At 43.4% G+C, this 25,908-nt stretch overlaps 2 protein-coding genes across 6 annotated transcripts in view; one reads left to right on the top strand and one right to left on the bottom strand.

Annotated features, from left to right (window-relative positions):
- Positions 1-15,541, top strand: part of LOC129725849 (V-type proton ATPase subunit C) — a 38,759-nt gene extending 23,218 nt beyond the window's left edge. Inside the window, exons 1-11 of one of the 5 annotated variants that reach the window (XM_055682169.1) lie at positions 1,352-1,567; positions 2,237-2,428; positions 2,491-2,653; positions 3,145-3,628; positions 4,307-4,548; positions 5,032-5,218; positions 5,279-5,377; positions 5,441-5,696; positions 5,758-5,855; positions 5,914-6,049; positions 14,673-15,541. In XM_055682169.1, the coding sequence (XP_055538144.1) occupies positions 2,297-2,428; positions 2,491-2,653; positions 3,145-3,628; positions 4,307-4,548; positions 5,032-5,218; positions 5,279-5,377; positions 5,441-5,696; positions 5,758-5,855; positions 5,914-6,049; positions 14,673-14,768 (1,893 nt within the window). In that variant the 5' untranslated portion in view covers positions 1,352-1,567; positions 2,237-2,296 and the 3' untranslated portion in view covers positions 14,769-15,541. Of the gene's footprint in view, positions 1-1,351; positions 1,568-2,236; positions 2,429-2,490; positions 2,654-3,144; positions 3,629-4,306; positions 4,549-5,031; positions 5,219-5,278; positions 5,378-5,440; positions 5,697-5,757; positions 5,856-5,913; positions 6,050-14,672 lie in introns of those variants that run through there. The other 4 variants (XM_055682168.1, XM_055682165.1, XM_055682164.1 and 1 more) reach the window with 4 other exon arrangements.
- Positions 15,542-15,635: 94 nt separating this feature from the next.
- Positions 15,636-16,813, bottom strand: LOC129725850 (queuosine salvage protein). Its single transcript, XM_055682170.1, has 2 exons — positions 16,626-16,813; positions 15,636-16,556 (listed from the first exon to the last, which is right to left on the bottom strand). Exons 1-2 carry the CDS (start codon positions 16,722-16,724, stop codon positions 15,642-15,644), a joined length of 1,014 nt encoding a protein of 337 aa, XP_055538145.1. The 5' UTR covers positions 16,725-16,813; the 3' UTR covers positions 15,636-15,641.
- Between the last annotated feature and the right edge of the window lie 9,095 nt (positions 16,814-25,908).

Below are 25,908 nucleotides of genomic sequence, written 5' to 3'. Positions count from 1 at the left end.
GACCTGTCTGCTGGTTTTGATAAACTGAACGACCAAATTGCCGTTGCGAAACTCGAAAAGCTCGGCATCGGAGGCCCACTGCTTCACTGATTTTAGTCGTACTTGTACTTACCTTACCAAACAGTCCCAAGCCGTGGCCTTTATTTTGCCGGCTGTGCACCTCTCCGTCTCGTTCCTGGCGGATTTGTTTCAAGAACCATCTTTACCGGGCTGCCGCCCTACTTCTTCACGATATGCGCAGCCCACCGTGACCTGTCAATTTTAGCGGTGTGGACGATAGATGGCTCCCCATGCACTCCTACAGTTCGTGGTTCATTTGCCTTCACCACGTTCCGTTCTTCTTTATCTGTAGTCAACTTCAAAGGTCAACTTGGTACGGCGGCGGATTTTACTCGATGGGAGCTTCCTCTGGGATCGTTGCCGCCAGTTACCAGTGAGACCAGGTACACGAGCTCGTCGACCACTTCGATTTCATAACCACGAACTTGAACTCGAAGAGGGAAATAAGCATTATCTTCGTGAATCCCTTCCTTTTATGTGTTTCGTCTACGATGCATTGATGACCAGTTCAATCCGTTTGACTCCATCGTCTCTTTGACCAATCGCGTTAGTTTATCCGGAAATCCATGCATAATTTACCATAGCTGGTCTCGATCGATTGTCGTATGTCGATTCAAAATCGATGAAAAAATGATGTGTGGACACGTTTTATTCACGGCATTTCTGTATAGCCTGCCAAAACGAGAATATCTGATCCGGGCGCGGGCACCAGGGGGGTCTTGTGGCTGTCAAACTCCATACATTTTCCATCTACCACTTATTGATTCTGGTACCAGCGTTTCTGGTACCCACTTTTTGGTTGGCTTGCCCTAAAACAAGTGGAATAGAGTAAACGTCCCATTTTGTCGGTAGACTTATTCTCGAGTAAATGTCGTTTTAGATGCGAAAAAACAAGAGCCCAACATTTGTTTTCAGTACAATGTGCACTTTCAATGACTAAGATAAGTTTTGTAAGCATTTGAAATGAAATATTACCGCCGTGATGAATTTATGATTGGTAGGCAAAATGTTGACGTTTATAGGCCCCTGGCGGGCACCCATGAATCCCTCCCGATAGTGCTCCTCGCGCTGGTTCGCAAATGGTGATAGTCGACAACAGAGTATTTGGGAGAGTGCCCTGTGTAAATCTGTCTTTTCAAATCTGTTAACGTTAATAGACGTTTTATTTTTGTCCGATCATACTGTTTTAAAAACCTTGCATTAATTCACAGCAAAGTTCACACAAAATGACAACACCTGACAGCCGCTGACAGCAGTGCAGGCCAAAAGCGAATAAAAAAGAAAAGAAACAAAACCATCAATTCCACAGACGCACTGGCTGTCAGTCACGTGAATTTGCAATGGTGGAAGAGATCTGCTGAGCAGAAGTTGAAGATTTTTGTCGTTGTCCGCTTTGGTATAGTGATCCGGGAGTGTCTGACGTGAACTTTCTGCGGCGATTCCGGGATTCGGAGCTTTCGTACGGTGTAGGTTAGCTGGCGGTTTTCCCGCTGTAAGCGAATAAAAGGTGCGCTTTGTGGTTTTTTGACTGCGAAGAAAGTGGTGGATCTATTTTTTTCTCCAGACTACCTTCAATTCGTGTCCGGGAAAATTAGCAGTGAAATGTTTTATGATTTTATTTGAAATGCAGGCTTTCTAGTTGACTATTGAAGGATTTAAAGGTTTTGACAGCGTGCGAAATAATCCCATAATATTAGGATACCATTCGATCGAAGTTGGATGAAAAATCAATAATCACGGGGTTATCCAGCATCTAGTGAAAATAGATGAATACATTTTTCGAGATTTTTTCGGTTAACAATATCGTCAGTGGAAAGATTCTATTAGCAAACTATTTTTTTTTATTGTGATAATGTTTTCTTCGTATATCAAATGTAAATTTTTGATCAGGGAAAAATCCATGTCATGTGACTTATCAAACAAAACAGCTGACCAGTTTAGTTCGAATGCTTGGTGGTAGTCTATCTCGTTTCCTCCCTAGCTTCTTTATGGAGCCCGAGTTCTTTGACAGTTGCATAAGTTAGGGAGAATTTTTTTGTCACATAGCAAAATTCCTGGACTGATATTGCTGATTATGATTTTCAAATTAACAATGGAACGTAAAATGTTATTATTTTAAATCGTGTTACAAAAAAGTGCGATAATAGTGAAAATCGTTGTTTGTTTTTATTTTCAGCTTAGAAGCCCCACCATTCATTTTTATTAAACCCTTTGGACAGCACAAAACAAATCGAAGATGTCGGAGTATTGGCTAATATCGGCACCGGGTGACAAAACCTGCCAGCAAACGTACGAAACAATGAACAATCTGACAAGCAAGCAGAATAATCTCTGCGAGAATTATAAGTTTCATATTCCGGATTTGAAGGTAGGTATTTTATTTTTTGTTGTGGTTCATCACATCAGTAACGATTTATGATCCCCTCGTAGGTTGGTACCCTTGATCAGCTGGTGGGTTTATCGGACGACTTGGGCAAGCTGGACGCATATGTTGAGCAGTCAACGCGCAAGATTGCCTCCTATCTGGGGGACGTTCTAGAAGATCAGCGAGACAAGTTGTACGAAAATCTTCAGGCCAACAATAGTGAGTACCGTTCTCGAGCATGTTGTTTGAAACTCTAGCCTATGTATTGACATTTGCTACTATACGCAATGAGGATAACATCGGGGAAAATTTTCAGCGGTTTGAAACTGTAGGCTCGCAAGAAGTGGCATCGCTCGCACAAAACTTTCATAACTGCGGAATTTTGTTTTTGTTGTTTTCCGGTCTTTGAGTTATAATTATATGAATGAAAATATTCAAGCAATATTTTTTCAATTCAATATTATTTCAATAACATTTTTTATCCCTAACTGCTTCTTTGCATGAATTAATTCACCTCAAAACTGATTTTTTTTGAAAATTTTAATACCTGATTTTGTATGCTCAACACTTTGATATTACGTCACTTCCATGATCACTTCAAAAATGCTTATTTTTTTGTTATACCCTCGTATGATCGAATAACGTAAGAGACAGGTGTTGAAACTTTTACTCAAGTTGTAGGAGTTGAGCTATAGTAAATGAAAATCTTTAAAACGAAGGTCTCGACGTTAATCAACTCGATGATATGGAAGATATACAATCGAGTTCATCGGTGTCTTCGAGAGCAAAATCAGAACATCAGCAGCAGCAGCAACAGGAAGATGCCCATTGCCATCAACATCAGCGATCGTATTCTGATGAATGTAGCATCTGTTCCTGCTCGCCATGCTATTGCAGTAGTAGCTGCAGTCAGTATGCCAATTCTTCGGCATTCGGTTCTGAGCGTGACATCAGTTCCTCACCGTGCGTATGTTTGATCTCGGACTGCCCTGCTGCAAATGAGGTCACGGGATTTGAGTGTCAAAATCAGCGACAGCAGCCAACGGCTGTTAAAATTGCGTCGGAAGGCGGCAACAGAAAGCGCAGCCATAGTAGCAATTGCAGTAACTTAGCCGTGGATCCTGGACCCGAACATGGTCAAGACGAGCACGAAAGCAATTTCGAATGGTGGTTTCATAGACGTAAAAGCTCACAGAAAAGCAGGTACCACATTGAGAAGGAAATCGTGTCCGTAGTGCAGTTTTTGTATTCGTTAATTTCTCCGTGTCTCTTCGATCGGTGTGATCTCTTTTGAACGTTGCTTGACTTACTTCCAGCAAAACTATTTCCATATTCCAGAGCAAGTGTGTTTCTCTTCTGTAATTCACTGTGCTTGACGGTTATAAACTGTGCTGTTCGTTTCTACGCTTTTATCTTCGTGTTTTCACTGAGAATCATATTTCACGTTTGGTTTTCTTATTCAAAATTTTTTTGCATCACTCGATTCTGTTTGTACATTGCATTTTTCTTTCAGCAAACATGTCATTCGATCCTCCGAATTTTAGTTCATTGGAAAGAACTCTGTAATATGGAAATTTATAATATCTAGAAAAGCAATGAAAGATAGGGAAACAGCAGTTGATCTAAACATTAATTGGACGATCCACTTATGGACAAATGTCTTATTTGAACTAACATTCAATCGCTGTTTCTCCGAAAGAAAAGGCCACCATCCACAAAACATTCATTGAAGTAAATATTGGCGCAATTACCACCATACTGAATCAATCATACAACACGCGGTTCTCTGTGGTTATGTTCGTGTCAGTTAATATTTGCAAAAAAAGAAACTACTGTTTGTAAACCATTGGAAACACTCCACTATTTTGTTGTTGTTCCTAGGAGCCGTTCTGCTAGTCATCTTGGCGGTGGAACAACCGGCGCTAGTCAAACTCGCCGATCGTCGCCGGTCAGCAGTTGTTGTGGGAGTCACGGACGCTGCAGTCCGGACGCGACGGAACAAGAGATTTACGGTGTTGAAGATTCCGCTACTGTTGCATTAACCACTGCTGCTACTGCTAATGCTACTACTAACGCTACTTCTGCTACCAGATTTGCCAGAAATGGGACAGTTATTAATCCAGGTCAGGCACCTGGTTTAGATTCTCACTGTTTCTCTGTTCACGCAATTCTCTATCGTTTTATTTTTTTTTTCTATTGTACTTCTAGAATACGATTTTATCCAAGCATTTCACCGACAATTCTACTTATGTACATATTTAGCCTTTCTGCACCGCAATTTCGCACCATCCCTCCGGAATGTCCTTTGAGTTGCACGCAAAACACTTACTTCAAACCACTTCATTTTGATTTTATTAGTTTAATTACGATTACACAAATAACCCACTTTATTTGAAATTCCGTTTTGGGCAGTTTGAAAGTTGGCCAAAATGCAAGTGATCCGTATTTGTATTTTTGCCGAACCGATCAGAGAGCTGAAACGTTTCGAAACATTCCCTCGCTTTAGAAATGTGTGTTTGATTTCTTCAGCCGAATAGTTTCATTTGATTTGAGTTTTGTTGAGCAGTGTGTTATCTTTTTCACCCCTCTTCAATGTTGTCTTGCAGATGACTTGACCACCTACATCACCCGTTTCCAGTGGGATCTGGCCAAGTATCCTACCAAGCAGTCGTTGAGAAACATTGCGGACATCATCTCGAAGCAGGTGGGACAGATTGATGCGGATCTGAAGACGAAGTCGGCCGCCTACAATAACCTGAAGGGCAATCTGCAGAACTTGGAAAAGAAGCAAACGTAGGTTGCAGGCTGAAAACTGTTTCCGAGTAGTTTTTGTAATCAGTTTTGTTTCCACAGAGGAAGTTTACTGACGCGTAATCTGGCCGATCTGGTAAAGCGAGAACATTTTATTCTGGACTCCGAGTACTTGACAACTTTGCTGGTTATTGTGCCCAAGTGAGTTTTTATTTTTTTCAAATACAGCTAATTTTCGACATTGAAATTTTATTTTTTTTCTAGGGTCAACATCAATGACTGGAATGCCCACTATGAGAAAATCACCGATATGATCGTACCCCGTTCGTCTCAGTTGATTACACAGGACAATGATTACGCTCTGTGTACGGTTACACTGTTCAAGAAGGTGGTGGATGAATTTAAGCTACACGCCCGTGAGCGTAAGTTTGTTGTTCGTGATTTCACCTACAACGAGGAAGAGTTGGCAGCTGGCAAGAATGAAATCACCAAGCTTGTGACGGACAAGAAGAAACAGTTTGTAAGTTTACTAATCGCCTCCTGGTGTAGACCGATAGTTGATAGTTGATTCGCCCAAACAGGGTCCACTGGTCAGATGGCTTAAAGTGAACTTTAGCGAGTGCTTCTGCGCTTGGATACACGTGAAGGCCCTCCGTGTGTTCGTCGAGTCCGTTTTAAGGTTAGTTGGGGAATGAAGCTGATTGCCTAGCTACATAATGATCGTGTTTACATTTCAGATACGGGCTGCCAGTCAATTTTCAGGCTATTCTGATCCATCCTAATAAGAAAAATACAAAACGTTTGCGAGACGTACTGAACCAGCTATACGGTCATTTGGACGGATCGGCGGCGTCTTCGGGTGCCAATGCTGACGTAAGTACTATTAAGAGAAGACTGTGTTGAATTTGATTCCTTGAACTAAGACAAAGCAGTGTCAACCAACAGGAACCTTGTAGAATGTTTGCTTCAACTGCTCATTCATCACCTTGCGACTTTCTTCAAACTTTATTCGTTGTAGTGGTTTGGTGAGACCATCCGTCATTTGCTCTTCCATGGCGGAGAGCGTCTCTTATGAAATGGTGGCGTCTGTCGATGTACTTCGTGCGCGGGTTATAACCATCATTTTTCGCGATTGCAATGCAGCTTTGATTGTCGCATCGGATCTCAATCAGCTCATCGTTGTTTTTATTGAATAGTACTGAGATAGGGATACCATCTGGTCGAAGTTAGAAATCAGGACACCTTTTCTGGGCACAAATTTGACTAAGTTATTCTATTCCTCGAAGTATGAGCAAATATAACTCTTAATATTTGATTTACTCAGTTTTCTTTTACGCGATGATACGTACCTCGCGGAAAAACGAGTTAATAAAAAAAACTGCGTGTAAAAACGCGTAATTTGAAAATCCTTTGATTTAAAAATCCGCGTGAAAAAACCGTTATTCGAAAATCCGTGTATCAAAATACCTAGTAAAAAATCTGAGTGTATCTCTGACGATCCACTTTCATCAAACCACTTTGAATTATTACGCATTAGAAGATACTTTGAAAATTCAACACACGTAAACTGTTTCAACTTAAACTTAACAAATTCCAGATACTTAATGGTAACGGTCAACGCGTGAGAGATTCGTCTTGTTACCCTAGTGAGATTCAACCATTTTGAAAAATTCTGCTCATTACAACACAACAAAGTTAAATATCTTAAGAAAATCAGGAAAATGCTCAAAAATAAAAAATTAATCAGGACGCCCAAATAGGTCTTAAAATTCAGGACATGTCCTGCTGAATCAGGACGGATGGTATCCCTATACTGAGAGGCAACGGCACCAAGATGCCAACTGCCCGGCAGTCGAAACGGACATGCATTCAGTTTCAAATGTTGAGATCACCACTGTTGGTTGCTTCTTGCACATCAACTAGATTGCCCTAGACGCTTGTAGACTTGTGCAATGAAGACGTTCGAGCATCGCAATTACCGACCACATTGGAATCTACATTCTTTATATAGATCAGCTTGATACGGCAGCACAGTGGTTCAGTAAGGCAAAAAGTGGAAAATAATTCCATTGCGCCTTTTACCTTCGCTTCAGCTTAACAGTGTCTTCGGAACAATTGTTTCTATAAATGACCCACATAATCGCAAATTGTCAAAAATTATGAAAAGTTTACTACACTAAAAATAAAAAATAAACTAACTTTTTTGTGTTAAGAGATAGAGGAATGGTTTATTCAGGAAAGTTGTAGAAGATTCAAAAATATGAAACATTGTTGAACAAATGAAAATTTTATCTTCTTTCGGTACAAAGTTATGAAGTATATTATATGGAACTCACTTAAAATTTAGTTTTTTGTACTTAACTTTTGTTAGTAGCATTTTACACGAAAGTGTTGTTCGGAGCAATTGTTAGGACACACGAAGCACACATTTTTGCCAAAGATCACACATCTCCAGAACTTTTACTTACAAACTTATATCATATTTTAGCTTATTTGATCGATCCTAGTTAGTTTTTTTGAAGTAGAATACTTCTCTCAGGAAGTTCGGCTACACAGGGATGTGAAATGAAAATCTAAAACCGAAAAAAGTGAAAAATATGTCAAATTTCAAATGCTAATAAATCGGTTATTATTCGATGGATTGCTTTCGTTCTGGCAGCAATAGATTGGAAAATCTTCTAAGATTCTTCCCAAAAGAAGATGATTGTAATTTTATTATACACTATTGTACTATTGAATATAGTCAAGCCTTGTCAAAACGAAAAATTCGACCTCTGATTGGTCGTTATATGATTGCTTCCCAAGCACGGTCGACAGAATCATATACCTCGCAATTTAAAACATGCTATTTGGCCTATATAAGAGCCTGTTTCAGCCGAAGCCGCTCATAATAGTTCTAGAGAGCGACAACAGCAGTCGTCCTCCCTTAGCAGCAGCACTAGCAGTGTAGTGGATACCAGCGATGGCGGAAAGCGGCCACAGCTGTGGCGTAGCAATGGATAGCGCACTAGTTGCAGCGGATTCCAGCAACGATAGCGGCTGATGCAGTGAGGCACTTTAGTGAAATGCAGTCTCTGTGCGATAGTGGGCACTAGTAAATGCATTCAATGAAAAGTTGACTTATTTTGACAACAAGTGAGCCGTCGGGAGTTTTGAGTGTTAAATCAGCTTTTCACTATTTATTTTATCACAAGGTATATTTTATTCACACTGTCAGTAATAACGCATCTGATCGGCATCTTATCCGATACTAAAATGAACAACAAATTGTCCTTTTCAGGATTAAATAAAAACTTGATTGAAGAGTTAATATTTTCTAATGAGTTAATTCACATTTTTAAATTTGTAAAAGTTATAAATTTGACTTTATCTCCGTGTCTCAGAACGTACTTAGTTATCTTTTCGTTCAGTCATGAGCACGACATCCAAAAAAATTTCATCTTAAAATTTAAAAATTGTCAAGCCCCAACCATATTATTATATTATTGAAAATGGTCAATCCTTGTTGAAGCGCGAAAGTCGATTGATCTGATTAGTCAACGTTTATTTACTAGAAAAAATGACTGACACGCAAGCAGCCGGGTTGTCTTTCTTGTAAAAGTATTCTACTTCAACCTTGCGGTCGTGGCTTTGCACACAACTCTCATGTTATTTTTTTTAATTTTTAGTATAGTAAACTTTTCATGATTTTCAACAATTTGCGATTATTCGGGTCATTCATACAAACAATTGTTCCGAAGACACTGTTAAGCTAGGATGAGTGTGAAAGGCGCTATAGAATTAAGTTCCACGTTTTGCCTTATTGGACTTGCTTCGCTGCGCTCCAATGATTGACCCCAGGATTGTTGTTGAACCGGCTAAGAGTGTTCGCCGCGAAAAAAATATTTATTGTACTTACCTTGCCAAACAGTCCCAAGCCGTGGTGTGGCCCTTACTGTTCGTAGGATCCGTCTCCATTCCACTCGATCCATGGCTGCAGTTCGTTAGCTCTGCAATCTGCGTAGGGTCCACCTTTCCCGCTGTGCACCTCTCCGTCTCGTCCCTGACGGATTGGTTTCAATAATCATCTTTACCGGGCTGTCGTCCGACATCCTTACAACATGCCCAGCCCACCGCAACCTGCCTATCTTACAGTGTGGACGATAGATGGCTTCTCAAGCAGCTCCTGCTTTTCGTTGTTCATTCACCTACTGCACACTGCGTTCTCCATCTGCAGTCCACCAAAGATGGTACGCAACACCTTCCGCTCGAAGACCGTTAGTCCTCCACAAGTATAGTGCATGTCTCATGCCCGTAGAGGACTACCGGTCTGATCAGCGTCTTGTAGATGGTGACTTGGTGCGGCGACGAATTCTACTCGATCGGAGCGTCCTCCGAAGACCAAATTATGCACGATTTCCTGCCATAATGCGCCGTTGAATTTCTTTGCTGGTATCGTTGTCGGCAGTTACCAGTGAGCCTAGATACACGATTTCATCACCATCAACTTGAACTCGAGGTGGGAGGTTGGCACTGTCTTCTCGTGAACCCCTTCGATGCATTGAAGACCAGTCCAATCCGTTTGGCTTCGGCCTTTAGTCCGATGCACGTATCTGCCATCTTCTCAAAGATCCGAGCCACAATGTCGATGTCGTCGGTGAAACCAAACAGTTGAACCGACTTTTGCAATATCGTGCCACTCGTGTTAATCCCCGCTTTTCTATTGGCACCTTTTCCAGGGCAATGTCGACACGAGAGACCATCACCGTGCCTTAGACCTCTTCGAATTTCGAAGGGGCTCGAGAGTGCCCGCGATACTCGAACTTCAACACACATCACTCGATCCTTTGTCACTTTGACCAACCGCGTTAGTTTGTCCGGAAATCCGTAGTCGTACATAATTTGCCATAGCTGGTTTCAATCGATTGTGTCGTATGCCGATTTAAAATCGATAAACAAATGATGTATGGGCACTTTGTATTCCCGGCATTTCTGCATAACCTGCCGAACCGCGAATGACTGATCCGTGGTGGCGCAGGCACCCATGAATCCCGCCTGGTGCCCCACGAACTGCTTCGCAAATGGTGATAGTCGACGGCAGAGTATTTAAGAAAGTACCTTGTAGGCAGCGTTTAGAGAGTGATTGCCCGGTAATTGCTGCAATTCAGCTTGTCGCCCTTTTCATAGATGGGACACATAATACCCTTAATCCACTCCTTCGGTACTCGTTCCTCCTCCCAAACCTTGTTTATGACCCAGTGCACGGCTCTAGCTGTTGTTTCTACACCGTATTTCAATAGCTCGCTGGGAAGTTGGTCTACTCCAGCAGCTTTATTGTTTTTCAGCCAGCCAATCTCCTCCTCCACCTCCAAAAGATCGGGGGCTGGAATTCTAATGTCTTCTGCCCGTGCACCAAGATCAGTTGCCATACCATCCTCGCGCTCTACTACATCGCCGTTAGGTGCTCGTCGAAGTGCTGCTTCCACCTTTCGATCACTTCACACTCGTCTGTAAGGGGGTTGCCGTACAAGCTCCTGCACATATCGGCTTGCGGCACGAAGCCTTTACGGGAGCTGTTCAACTTCTCGTAGAACTTCCGAGTGTCGTTAGCTTGATACAGCTCTTCCATCGCTACGCGATCTTGGTCCTCTTGCTGGCGCTTTTTCCTGCGGAGAACCGAGTTTTGGCTGTTCCGTGCTTGTCGGTAACGTTCCACGTTCGCTCTGGTGCGGTGTTGCAGCATACTCGCCCGTGCTGCGTTCTTCTTCTCGACTAACCGTTTGCATTCGCCGTCAAATCAGTCATTTCTATGATTCGGAGCCCTTGTACCTAGTAGCGCTACAGCATTGCTACCTATGGCGGATTGGATGCTCCTCCAGCCATCTTCATCTCTTTCATGGGTAGCGCTGCATCCAGCTGCTGCGAATATTCCTGCGCAACCTCGGCCCAATGTTTGTTCGCGGTGTTCGACTTCGGCGGGTGTTGTACACCGTCGATAGTTTTAAGCGCATGCACGCAGCTACTTGGTAGTGGTCCGAATCTATTCGCACTGCGGTAGGTCAAACGTTGATGTCGGAGAAGAACCTGCCGTCGATTAGAACGTGGTCGATTTGGTTCTCTGTCTGTTGGTCGGGTAATCTCCAGGTGGATTTGTGGATACCTTTGCGGGGAAAGAAGGTACTTTAGACTATCATACCATGGGAGGCCGCAAAGTTTACGCACCGATGGCCGTTATCATTAGACACGGCATGCAGGCTATCTGGTCCGATTTACGGTCTACTGTCCTACCTTAGCATTCATGTCCCCAATGAAGACTTCACGTGCCGTTCCTTCTCGTCGTCGGGTCTTCCTTCATGTGGGCAGTGCACGTTTATGATGCTGTAGTTGAAGAACCGGCCCTCTATCCTCAACTTGCACATCCTTGAGTTGATCGGCTGCCACCCCATCACGCGTTGGCGCATCTTACCCTGTACTATGAAGCCGGTTCCCAGCTTGCTTTTCCATGTCTTCTGTTCTGTTCCTGCAGCGCTACGATTTCGAAGTTGCGTGGAGCTCGTCGTATATTATCCTGTCGCATAGTAGAGCGATTTGCAGTTCCATGTCCCAAGTTTCCAATCGTAGTCCTTATTTCGTTGTCCAGGTCTATGCCGATTGTTCCAATCCGCATTATCTCTTACGTTGTTTGTAACTTGTTTTCCGGGGCGGCTCTCTAGGCCTTCCCAACCCCCTGTCTCGCCGGAGGACCATCGTATCAGCTCTGTTTAGAGTCCCACGCTGTCACCAAGACGTTGATCAGCCGCTCCTAACATTCAGATCAGACGTCGCACCTTTTCACTTAGTTATTGTCGGTTGACAACATTGCCCAGGCAACACCAACCAGTTGTATCCATGTTTAACCGGCAGTCTAGTGTAATCATATGACTCGTGGAGGTGTGAGATAGGAACTTGTAAAAGCCGAAGGTATGTTTGACGCTCTTTTCAGGTTGTCAACTCATCATTTCAAGCCCGACTCTTGATTGTAGTCTTCTTCTCCAGATCGTACAGACGATAGCCCTTGGATTCTTCATCGAATCCCATCAGTACACACTCGTGGGATTTGGGGTCCCACTTACGCCGCTTTTGCTTTGGGACCTGGACCATGGCTTTAGTCCCAAAAACTCGGGCATGTGAAAGATCGGGGATCAGGTCGACGATGGCGATCGGTTCATCAAATAAACGGCTGTGGACACAGCTTCTGCCCAAAATCCTTTCGAAGAAGAGACACCGCGCCTTTCGCTATGATTGTTCAATTAACGCGCTCTGCCAATCCGTTTTGCTCGGGTGTGTATTCGTTGGTCTTCTCGTGTCGGATGCCTTACTTCTGTAAGTAACCTTGGAAGCCTTCATTTAGGTATTCCTTACTGTTGTAAGCCCGGATCACATCGACGTTCCGCAATGGTGTGGAAGTTTTTGAATACCGTTAACACTTCCGCTTCTGATTTGGCTTTTATCAAGTGTCTTATCATCGATAAATGTGATGTGAAACCGATTACCAGCGATGGAGCTTAGTGCCATTGGTCCCCTGATATCTGAACAAGCTGTAGCACTCCGGCGAAATCCTCCTTTCGGGAACGGCAGCTTCGATTGCTTACCCATCGGGCCAACACGACAGTCCGCAGCATTGGATTCATATTCAGTAAAATTCCAGTCATCAAGCCACCAACAAGCTTCTTCAAATTTCCAATACCAAGATGGTCCATCCGTTAGTACCAGAGATCAAGACTTCCAGCAACGGTGCTCGACAAAAACTTTTTGCTATGCGCCGCCTGGTCTGGCTTAATTTGATTGTTGGAGTGGCTCCCTATTGCCACCAGCTCGTTGTTGAGATTGAAAACCTTGCAGTCATTGTTGTTGAACATAGCGGAACGTCCCTTCTGCACAATTCTGCTAATTAGCTGCACGTCACTCACCACAACGCCGATTTGAACGTCCCTGCACAGAGGCTTAAGATCTACCATTCCGCAGGCAACGATATCCATTGTGCTACCATTAGCCGCGACAACCTTACCGTGCGCTTGTTCGTGATTCGTTAGAAGCTCTCTATTGCTTGTCATGTGCGCATACGCCGCAGGATCGGAAACCCAGTCGTTCTTGTCCTACTTGCCAATCGTAGAAAGCACCGTGTGGAATGTTTCACCTTTCCTTCCGTCCTTGCAGTCCTTGGCGATGTGTCCGAATCGAGCACAAAGTTGGTCGCTTCACTTGCTTTGAAAATTTTTGAAAATCCAAATTAGTCTTGCTGAGCTTATTGAGTAATCCGAAACGCCATTTCAATTTGTCTCACGCCGTACGCGTTGACTCCGTCTTTGATATGGATTTAGATTGTAGGGTCAAGGAGCAAGATTAGCTTCAATCGGGCTTGCAAAATTTTGCAAATGCTAAGTTTTTGCTATATATCCATGGACGCAACACGATTAGTTTGGGACGTTTTGGTTTAGGTGTGTGTCTCCTTTTTTCCTAAATTTATCTTCTTATCTTTTATTAGGTATTTTTTGCGTTAACGATATCATAATGCGACCATACTCGCGTTTGAAAATAATTTACTTTTCACAACTCGCATTCGAATATAAGTCATAATGTGATGAAGATAGCAACTGGATACCGTATAGTGACCGCTTCAAGCAACGTTATCGCGATATATACTAAATGTTCACAGTATTGTGTTTTATTATTAAACATATCAACTTTATTGATTCTAAAAAAAAAAACAAACAAAAAGAAAGAAAGACTGGTGATCTGGAGATTCGTATCGCGTAGCTCACTCTCACAGGACATGAAATCAGTGCCTGCGAATCAGCTCGTTAATTCGCGCTTAGCTTTTGAATCTGACGATTTATTATTTGGTTTAAAAAATTATTTTTCGCGCGCGAGATTTGAAAATATCTGATCGTATTGCCTACCACGGCGAATCCTGATCTTTCCGACCCCATCATACTAACACAAATACCCTTCATACGACATCCGTAGAGATGCAGAGGTGAACTCGGTCTCATAACAACGTTTGTCGAACTAACAATCCTCTTCCTGAAGTTACTGAATTGTTGTACATTGAAGATGGTATAACATCCCTAAAACTATCTATGTGGTTCTCTGTCCAACTTCACTAGCTCTGGTCAATCACGGAGGTGCAACTACGTTATGTACGGTCGTCAATGCTCATGTATTAATAATTGCTTATACTCCAGGCTTACTTCAGCTTCCACAAGTTTATGTGAAGGTGATGAGTTTTGTTGAAAGCAGTGGACTCTTAGGTTGTCTGTTTGATTTAATCAGTTTGATTGGTATATTGAAGGCTGTACCAGATGAAATTAATCTAGTTTGATTCAATCTTAGTTCCGAAATGCCATTAGCAGCAAGGGTTGGTTACTGACACTCAAAATAAAACTTTCCCCCAAATCTAGTAAAAAAAATACCTTCCACAAGATAGAAGCTTAACACTGAAACAACATTACACAACCTGCTCGCCTACTTTTTCCAGAACGTCGACATTCCCGGACTCGGCTTTGGACAATCGGAGTACTATCCGTACGTTTACTACAAACTGCACATTGACATGGTCGAGAATAAAATTTAAGCCGCAATGCTGTCCGCTGTTGTTGTACGTGAGAGTATCAACCCCCGCAAACAAATTTCATCACTTGCTTCTGCGCTTGGTCGAGACAGAGAGAAAGCGAAAGCGGTGGGCGTCGTCTGGAACAAAAGCCCCGGTGGATATTACGCCTGTCAAAATCCTAAATTTCCCAAACGGTTGACTATTTTGTGTCATGATGTTTAACTGTTGATTATTTTACCTGCTATTGATTGTGTAATTTAAGTAGTTTAGTGACTCTAAGGCATCAATATTTTTTAAGATGAAGGCCCTATTATTGTTTGCACGTTGTGTAGAAATACGAACCGAAAGAAAACGTTTTTAGAAGCCATCAACGAACGCTCATCTTTTGCTATTTTCGACGGTCGAATTTATGGGTTGTATTTACAATCGAAACAAGAAAAAAAAGACAATACATTGCACCCAAAATATGGATTTTGTTGTTTCTCGTTGGTTGGTTGGTGAACAGATGGTTTGTGTCTGCTTCCTCATGTTATCATCTCAATAGGTTTGTTTGAATCGTGACGCTTAAGTTCAAGCACACCCGTTGGAAGCGAAAATTCAAATAGTAAAGTCCCAAATCGGTCAGAAAACTAAATGCGTCGTTCAATAGTAAACATAAAAATATAGGAAGAAGTATGTGTGTATATTTAAAAGAACTATATTATATTTCATTAACCGTTGGAAGCGTTAAACAGGCTGAATCGAACAACCATTGAAATTGTGTGTAAATAAAATAACGACCATTCCAAAATGAACACGAATAATCTAGGGATAATTTGCGATGACCTCCTCTTGGAAGGAAACTTTGGTTTTTCGGATTGAGAAATAAAATAGAAACAAAATATTAGCATGCTTTTAGTAATACACGCTTATGGTTTTGTGGAATGGAATATACTCCAACTCTGCTGCATGTTTGCGCCGATAATCCCAAAGAAAATGGTCCAACAGAACAGCATTGACATTTTTCGGCGAAATGTCCGGATGATTTGCCTTCAGTTCTTCCAGTACCAGCTGCTTCAAACGCTCGACCACGTGGATGGAGGCCCCTCTGATTTCGACCTCTTCCGGGGAACCATTTTCCAACAGAGAACCATTCTTCAGTGTTTCCATCAGTTCATCGGAGTATTCTAACGTTTTAAAGTGAACCAACACCTGCGGAATGCGATAATCGGCGAACATCGTAATCTTTTCGATGTCTCGAAAAAAGCCTAAACCATCACCTCGGTAGCAAGCCCATAAGTCGCCAATCAAAATTTGAGCCCGCTTGTAGATTGCTACCCGCTTTCCGTCATAGACGGCTTCATCCCGGAAGCACGGAAAATCGCGTGTTATCAACTCTAGTAAGGCAACGGCAGAATTGGCACAAGTTTTAACACAGTTTTCAAACTTTCCATCATACTTCTCGAGAAGGGTTGTACCAACCTCGTGAAGACACTGAACCCGTTCTTGCAAAAGTGGCGCCTTCGTAATACCATCGTCTGAACGCAGAATTTTCTCCAACTCCGCCAGAGTAATCTTCGAATAGTACGCTGGATTGGTAATGTCGATGCCTTCCTCAAGGGCTCGATTTATGGCAGCACATAGCGAGAAGTAACCGGTTTCTCCCTTGACCTTCCATTTAGTCGCATCGCCTGCTGTCCAGAAGCAGAAATTGAGAGTATCAATCAGGAAGATCCAGTTCGGCGCAATTGGGTCGGTTGGCTTAGGGTGGTACTGATGCTGGGAGAAATTTTCCACATCGATCGCCTTCGTTTGGATGCCGGCTATCACCTGTTATAGGGATTTAGAACACTCTTAAAATATACCTACAGTTGATTAGATTAAATAAAATCAACTTACCTCTTTTGTTAGGCTTTTAATAGCAGCCTCGTTCACTTTTAAAAATTTGGCATTTTTTGAAATAAATTCACCAGATTCGGCCGGAGAAAGAGTACACATTTCTAGAATTTGAAAAAATCCTGTGGTTACCCGTTCTAGTGATGGACCAATCGCAGAGTGCCGGTATAATGTTGTGAAATACTGTTTTTTTTTTTTTCCTTTGTTTGTGTCGTTTGACAGTGGCTGAGACCACGGTTGGTCCATCTCGCCAAAAATTCCGTTTGTTCATGTTTTTCGATGTTAGGTTCTCTTTTATTTTAAATTTTCATGTTTATTTCATGTAAGAATTCTTTTACTTGTACCATACTTTCTTCACATTTTTCTTCTAATATACATTCTAGAGGCTTCATATATTCCAAGACTGGAAAATTGATCCGTGTTGTATTATATTTGGCACAATCGTAAAGTATGTGGTGTAAGTTTTCGGTTTCCTCGCAAAAGTCGCACATTTGGTCTATTTCGATACCCCATTGTGCTTTTTTACTTTTAGTCAGTGTGTGCCCACTGCGAATTCTGCTCAGGACTTTTATTTGTTTGGGATTCAGAGCTAGTGTTTTGGACCAAATCTTTTTATTTGGACTCTCCATTATTTTGTAGTGCCATTTTCCTTTCTGCAGTGATTTTGTCTTATAAATTCTTGTCCAGTCTTCCCATATTTCTTTTTGACTAAGTATCATGGCATCATCCATTGTTATTCCGTTAAAGAAAGTTTGTGTGTCGTTTGTTTTTTCTACAGCTGCTTTGTCGGTTTCTTCGTTACCTCGAATTCCTCTGTGGCTTGGTAGCCATTGTATTTTAATACTGTTTCTCTGTGCTTCTTGCAGGTCTTTATATGCTTCCCATGCTATGTAGTTCTCTGTTAGCGCTTTTTTGTTCAGAAGCATCTCGCATGCGCTTCTGGAGTCCGTGAGTATCACTGTTTTGAAGTAGAATACTTCTCTCAGGAAGTTCGGCTTCATAGGGATGTGAAATGAAAATCTAAAACCGAAAAAAGTGAAAAATATGTCCAATTTCAAATGCTAATAAATCGGTTAGTATTCAATGGATTTCCTTCGTTCTTGCAGCAATAGATTGGAAAATCTTCTAAGATTCTTCCCAAAATAAGATAATTGTAATTTTATTATTCACACTATTATACTATTGAAAATAGTCAAGCCTTGTCAAAACGAAAAATTCGACCCCTGATTGGTCGTTATATGCTTGCTTCCCAAGCACGGTCGACAGAATCATATACCTTGCAATTGAAAACATGCTATTTGGCCTATATAAGAGCCTGTATCAGCCGGAGCCGCTCATAATAGTTCTGAACAGCGACGACAGCAGTCCTCCCTTAGCAGCAGCGGGAGCGAGCAGTGGGTACCATCGATAGCGGAAAGCGGCCACAACTGTGGCATGGCTGTGGATAGGCGTAGCAGTTCCAGCGGATCTCACCATCGATAGCAGCAGGGCCAGCAGATGCAGGTACAGTGGATACCAATGGCGGCCACAACTGTGGCATGGCTACGGATAGTGTTGCAGTTGCTCAGCAGTTAGGCCAGCGTATAGCGGCCACAGCTGTGGCATGGCTATGCATAGCGTAGCATCAGACAGCGACAACAGCAGTCACTAGCCCGGTGGTTGGTCACCACGTCTCAGGAGCAGCGCGGTTTTTCTCAGCGTGTGTCGCCAGACAGCCATTATTCCCCCGTGTTGGGGCAGCATGAAGATTGCCATCAGGAAATCCAATTTTGGAAATCAAAATGCCTTTTTGAAGGCAAATAATTAAGTCATTGAAAGTTAATAATTTTTGTCAACGCAAGCAAGCATTCTGTGTTGCATCCTAGCAATTTAAATTTGTCGCACCCGTCTAATTTACTGAATGTGAAATAGCTTCCACAGTGCATGTTGTCCGTGTATTTTAATTCCCCCAATGTTAGGGCAGCTCAAAGGTTGTAATTAGCAACCGATTTTGAACAGCAAAATGCTTTTTTGAAGGCAAATAAAAAATAATTGAAGGTTAATAATTTTCTGGCATCAACACAAGCAGACATTCTGTGCGGGATGCAATCAAATTCTGTTGTAGTTGTCTAATTTTCACTTTATTTAGTAAACCCCCCACTGTAGGGTCAGCGCAAAGGCTGCGATCAGCATAACCGACATTGAATAATTACCTGCCCTGTTAGTACGCATTCACAAAAGCAGTTAGTTCGACTATGCAGAGCTAATATGAAGTCGATTCAATCAATCAGCATAAACAGAATTTCGTCGTCTCCCAGCTGCCAAGTTGCAACATGATGCAACACGCAACAGCGAGCAAACGAAATCGCTTGATGTTACAAACCGCAATAAGATACGGGTTAAAACCGTTGCGTGTGTGAGAGCACCATCGGTGTTTATTCGCTGGATACACTATCTACTGTCTACTGAACGCAATAATCTGCTTACATGCGACACGGGGACGGGAACATTTTCTTCAACCAAGCTGCACAACACGACACAAAACATGTTATTTTGTTGCTTCAATGAGAGTGCTATCGGTCCGGTTCGACAGAATGTTCACAAGAAATCATTTTTGTGCATCCGTGCTACGAAACTGAGGAAAAACTTTAGAAACTGAAAAAAGAGGTGGAGCTTATCAAATGATCGCCCTCAGCCATGAGCTATATCATTCCACCACGTACGTTAAATAATTCATTCCTATTTTCATCCCTATATAAGAGCCTGTTTTAGTCGAAGCCGCTCATGCATGATTCATTCGCTCTCAGACTGTTGAGAAGTACAGTTCTATTTCTGAAAAGCCGGGTTAGTTAAAAATTTTATTCCGTTTTGTGCGACAGTTCGTCGCTTGCATCGCTGTGTGATGTCAAAGAAAAAGAGAAGAGCAGGCTCGAGCCCTGCGAAACAAAACTCTGCTGCTGAAGTAGGCAGTAAAAAGAAGAAACCAGGCGGAAGCAGTTGCACTTCGAAAAGTGTGGCTGACTGCGACACGGTGACAAACGCTAGCGACGTTGGAGATTTTGGCGAGCCGACTGATGTTCCGGATTCTGCCAGCCCCAATACGGTGAAAGTGAAGCTTCCCCCGCTGGTAGTGAAAAACGTTCCTCTCAACAAGCTCATTAGCGACTTTGCATCGCTGGGCGTAGCAGCTGAATATAAGTTATGCGGCATCGGTACGAAGGTTATGCTCCACACGAAGGTGGATTTTGAGAAGGCCACGAAGTTTTTGAAAAATTCTAAATCTGAGTTCTTCACCCACGACATTCCTGGGGAAAAGCCTTTCAAGGTGGTCATCAGAGGCTTGCCAGGTTTCGACCCCAAGCTGATCGGTGCCGAAATCAAGGATCGGTACAAATTGGCCCCAATTGCTGTCTATCCGATCAAACGCAGAAATGAAAATGAAAGGAAATACCCGGACTGCCTCTTTCTGGTTCATTTCCCAAAAGGGACAGTTACACTGAGCGCTTTGCGAGCCATCCGCTCTTTGTTCTCCATTATCATCCGTTGGGAGCCCTATCGAGGAGGCCGCCGAGACGTTACGCAGTGTCAGAGGTGCCTCAACTTCGGTCACGGTACCCGGAACTGCAACATCAAACCGCGTTGCAACATTTGCGCCAAGGACCACTCTACATCGGATTGCCCTGTGGACGGTGCCGGTGCGGTACAGTTTAAGTGTGCTAACTGTGGCGGTGATCACCAGAGCTCTGATCGACAGTGCCCGAAAAGGGAGAGCTTCAAACATATCCGCAAGCAGGCGTCGTCAACCAACCAGCCGAGCAGGAAGAAAGACAAACCACCGGTCTTCAGGGCGGAAGATTTTCCTCCTCTGCGTTCATCCCAGCAAGCAGGGCACCCAAGTACGCGTACGCAACTTGACCTTCCACACTTACCATCCGGCGGGTCAGCCGGTCAACGGTCGCCTCCCCCCCCTGGCTACTGGCGTCCACCCACAACAACACCACCGAGCGCTGAGTCCGAGAAGTACTCTGCGGATGAGCTGCTAGAAATTTTTAGCAGCATGACCAATGCCCTTCGTGCGTGTCGCAACAAGCCCGAGCAAATCCATGTGCTCGGTAAATTTATTATCCAATATGGATCCTAAACCCATCTCCATCGTCACCTGGAACGCTTGCTCTATTAGAGCAAAAAACATTGAGCTTGCTGACTTTCTCCGCAAGTACAACATCGACGTGGGTCTACTCACAGAGACCCACCTAAAGTCCGGCGACAGTTTTTGGCTGCCGGATCACAACATCATCCGTCTCGATCGCACCAACTCCAGGGGGGGTGGTATAGCGATCATCGTTAGAAAAGGGATGAAATACAACATCTTGCCGCACATCCACACCGCCATCATCGAAGCCCTTAGTGTGGAGGTCAAATCAGCTACCGGGTTCATCCGGTTCATCGTCGTCTACTGTCCTCGCCAGTGTAGTATCAGCAACGGTACAGCAATGCAGTTCAAGAACGACCTGGCAACCATCACCAGGACCAACTCCCGCTTCGTCGTTGGGGGAGACCTAAATGCTCGGCACGAGGCTTGGCGAAATTATCGGCAGAATCTGAACGGTCGTCAACTCTTCGAACACTCGCAGCATGGGTTTTATACGGTGCAGTTTCCGGATGAGCCGACTTTCATCTCCCCAGCGGGGAACCCTTCAACCCTGGACTTCTTCCTGGCCAACATCGAGCTCTCCAAACCAGTGGCCCTCAACGATCTGAGCTCAGACCACCAACCTGTCGTTGCTGAGGTGGGGATCGGTGTTGCTCCTGTCAGCTGTCTGCGGAAAGATTACCATCATGTCGACTGGGAGCGCTTTGCTCGAATGGTGGACAACAACATCGACGAGGCGCCGCCGCTCGACAGCGTGGAAAACATCGACCAGGCGTTGGAGGGTCTCCAACGAGCCATAAACGTGGCCGACGAGGCGTGTGTGCGACGTGTTCCTGTGAGGGGTAAGTTCCTTGCTATTGATTCCCATACCCGGCTGCTAATTAGATTGCGGAATGTGCGTAGACGCCAGTTCCAGAGGACCAGGGATCTGGACATTAGGCTCGAGGTGACCGATCTGAATAGGCAAATTGCTTCCAGGATGGTCTCACTCCGGAATGAAAATTTAGGACGCTTAGTCCAAAGTTTGGACGACCGCTCCAGGCCATTCTGGAAAGTAGCCAAAGTGCTGAAATCGCACCCCAAACCAGTTCCTCCCCTCAGGGTCGGAGAGAGGCTTCTTGTTGCACCGGTCGAGAGAGCAAATGCGGTAGGCAATCACATTGCCTCATCGCATTTGCTTGGCTCGACCATGGCTAGTCCAATGGAAGACCAGGTCGAGCAGTGCGTCCGCGACCTCGAAAACTTCCCCTGTACCGTTCCTCAAGAACATAAAATCACAGCAGAACAGGTTTGCTCAGCGCTGATGAGTACTAAGAACATGAAGGCTCCTGGGTTTGACGGGGTCTTCAATATGGTCTTAAAAAAGCTCAGCAACAGGGTTCACCTGTTGTTGAGCTCTATCTTCAACAGATGCTTGGAATTGCACTACTATCCAAGCATTTGGAAGATAGCCAAGATCATACCGATCCGCAAACCCGGGAAAGATCCGACGTTAGCATCAAGCTGCCGTCCGATCAGCCTACTCTCATCGCTGGGCAAACTGTTTGAAAAACTGATCCTCAACCGCATGATGAAGGTGGCTGAGGAAAACAACATCTTACTCCCGGAACAGTTTGGGTTTAGGAAGGGTCACTCCACCACGCACCAGCTGGTGCGGGTGATGAACAACATCAGAAGGGACAGGGCTGTATCCATGTCCACAGCCATGGCATTGTTGGACGTCGAAAAGGCGTTTGACAATGTCTGGCATGACGGTCTGGTATACAAGCTCTGTGCCTTCAACTTTCCACCATATTTGACAAAAATCATCTGTAGCTACCTTCGGCAGAGGTCGTTCAGGGTATCGCTGAATGGTTGTTTATCAAATACTTTTTCCATCCCAGCAGGGGTCCCGCAGGGCAGTCTGCTGGGCCCTTTGCTATACAACATTTACACCTCCGACATTCCTTCCCTGGGAGATGGCTGCGTGCTCTTTCTGTTCACAGATGACACTGCAATTGCCGTCAAGGGAAGAATGCCTCGTGAGATCACCAACAAACTTCAGCGATGCTTAGACGCCTTTGTCGAGTATGCTAACACCTGGAAAATCAAGATCAACGCTTCCAAAACCCAAACAATAATGTTCCTTCATCGACAATCCCCCAAACTGAAGCCCCCTCCATCATGCGTTGTGGTTATGAACGGTACAGGGGTTGAGTGGTCTTCCGAAGTTACCTATCTTGGACTGCTATTCGACGAGAAACTTCTTTTCCGATCGCATGTGGAGAGGACACTGGTTAAGTGCTCAGCTTTGGTTCGGTCACTATACCCGCTAATTTGTCGCAGATCTCGCCTCTCAAGAACAAACAAACTGGCAGTCTACAAACAAATAATTGCCCCCGCGGTCTTTTACGCAGCTCCGGTGTGGGAGTCATGTGCACAAACTCACAGGAACAAAATACAGATTGCGCAAAACCGAATCTTACGGATGATCCTCGATTGTCCCTATGACACCAGGATCACAGATCTCCACCAAGAAGCAGTTACTCCAAAAGTAGATGCCAGAATAACAGAAACCAAAACCAAATTTGTACATAAATGTCAGCATTCAGAATACGCTTTAATAAGCGGTTTGTACATAGTAGGTTAAGTTAGTTCTAAGCTGTAAATAGTAATTTTAAGCTGTAAATAGTAGTTTTAAGTAGTTTTCTTTCAAACAAGCGCCACCAAAGTGGACAATCCAAAATTCAAAATCTCTACAATTAGAAAGCTTAGTAAAACAAAAATCAAAACTCGCACATCAAAGATGAAAACAGTAATGTGAATCACTTATACTTTTAAAAACATGTATTATACCCTACAAAAACATAAAAATACAGATAAACTTAAACAACAACAATAAACGAAGCCGCTCATAATAGTTCTGAACAGCGACAACAGCAGTCTTCCCTTAGCAGCAGCGGGAGCAGAGCAATGGGTACCATCGATAGCGGATAGCGGCCACAACTGTGGCATGGCTGTGGATAAGCGTAGCAGTTTCTGCGGATCTCAGCATCGCATCGATAGCAGCTGGGCCAGCAAAAGGAGGTACAGCGGAAACCAATGGCAGCGTTTAGCGGCCACAACTGTGGCGTGGCTACGGATAGCGTTGCAGTTGCTCAGCAGTTGGGCCAGCGTATAGCGGCCACAACTGTGCCATGGCTATGCATGGCGTAGCTGTTACAGCGGGTATATCAGCATCGATAATAGCAGGGTCAGCTGATGCAACGACACTCCCTTCACTAAAATGCTGTTTCAATGTGATAGCGGGAAGCATCAGCAGCAGGCTTGCATGAAGTGAATACATCAGCCAGCAACTTTCTCTAAGGCCTCTGCCATAGTAGACGCGAAAAGCGGTGCGAACCGATTCGCTCGGCCGTAGGTTAATGTACAGTTCTACTGATGGCTGTACATTAACCTACAGCCGAGCGAATCGGTTCGCGTCGCTTTTCGCGTCTATTATGGCAGAGGCCTAATGGGAAAGTTGTATCATTTTGTTCAGAAGAATATTATTGTCGGTAATATTACAGAGATGCGATTGCGTAAATCCGATTTTGAATTAAAAAATTGTTCTTTTGAGAACAAATAAAACACTTATTTGAAGAGTTAATAGCTTTTGGTACCAATAGCAGTATAGTGACAGCCTCAACGGTAGATGCAGATGCAGCCGGTACTTCCCTGAGGCCGATGTAAAGGTAAATGGGAGCAGCACGGCGAAACAGTTCGGGTTATGCTTAGACACGCGTCATTTTTCGTTGTTGATATTCCCCACATGAAACGACGCGCTTTCGTATGATAGCGGTGGTATTAGCGGTAGATGCATTTGCCAACAAGCCGTGTCTAATTTTCAATGTGAAAACACCTTTCTCATTGTGTTGACCGTGCGCCTTAGTCCTCATTATCAAGGTAACACAGAGATGTAAGATAAACACTACATCCTATGATAAATTGAACAATTGTCCTTATAAGGACAACAAATGAATTAATGAAGATTTAATTTTGAATTAGAATACTTCTCTCAGGAAGTTCGGCTACATAGGGATGTGAAATGAAAATCTAAAACTGAAAAAAGTGAGAAAAATTTCAAATGCTAATAAATCGGTTAGTTTCCGATGGATTTCCTTCGTTTTTGCAGCAATCGATTAGAAAATCTTCTAAGATTCCTACCAAATGCATGAAATTTCAATTTTATCATTCGAACTATTGTACTATTGAAAACTCTTAAGCCTTGTCAAAACACAAAATTCGACCTCTGATTGGTCGTTATACCGCGCTTTCCCAAGCACGGTCGGCAGAGTTATGGACCTAGTAAATTGGGAATGCATCATTTGGCCTATATAAGAGCTACATCAGATAATAAACAAACATTTCATCGGATAATAAATTGAACAACTGAAATTTGAAGAACACAAATGATTATTTGAAGAGTTAATATTTTCTCGTTTTAATCCAAAGTTAATTATCTTCCTCTACATGCATACTCTGATTATTATTACGTGTTTGCGTCGCTTAGTGTTTGGCTACGGTCATGCAGAACGCAAATAACGGCGCGATGCGATTCGGCAAGACGAAATCTGTTGAAATGTATAGCTCTACTTCGCCTTAAAAAGAGCTGTACATTTCACCACGGTAAGGCGCATCGCATCGCGCCGGCATTCGCGTTCTGCATAACCGTAGCCTTTGTTCCGTTCCCGTTTAATGATGTCGTATTAAATGTGCATATTACAATTCGGCAGCACTTCAACGTCTCATTTGCACAAAATTCAAAAAGATTCAATGAACTTCATTCAAAATATCAGACAAAAAGAAATTACTATACTGCCAATTAACGGTCAACGTTTATTTACTAGAAAAAATGACTGACACGCAAGCAGCCGGGTTATCTTTCTTGTAAAAGTATTCTACTTCAACCTTGCGGTCGTGGCTTTGCATACAACCTTCTTGTGATTTTTTTGTACATTTTCTGCTTACATGTTTCAATTGCTTTCTGTATTGCCAAAATTTCCGCGTTTGTTATACTGAAATTATCATTGATTTTTTCGGTTAAAAATGTTTTATCTGTTTCATCGTATATGGCAAACGCTACTCCAGATGGGGTTTTAGAAGCATCCGTGAAGATACGTTTGTATCCGTGAT

Source organism: Wyeomyia smithii, chromosome 2, assembly GCF_029784165.1.
Source record: "Wyeomyia smithii strain HCP4-BCI-WySm-NY-G18 chromosome 2, ASM2978416v1, whole genome shotgun sequence".
Classification (NCBI taxonomy): Eukaryota; Metazoa; Arthropoda; class Insecta; order Diptera; family Culicidae; genus Wyeomyia; species Wyeomyia smithii.
Note: the sequence above shows the minus strand (reverse complement) of the source record. Positions and strands in the feature narration are given on the sequence as shown.

Bases quoted from the DNA above. Each gene is read 5' to 3' on its own strand.
- LOC129725850 (XM_055682170.1), bottom strand. From the start codon at position 16,724: ATGTGTACTCTTTCTCCGGCCGAATCTGGTGAATTTATTTCAAAAAAT. The intron at 16,557-16,625 runs GTAAGTTGATTT...TCCCTATAACAG, and splicing joins TTAAAAGCCTAACAAAAGAG to GTGATAGCCGGCATCCAAAC.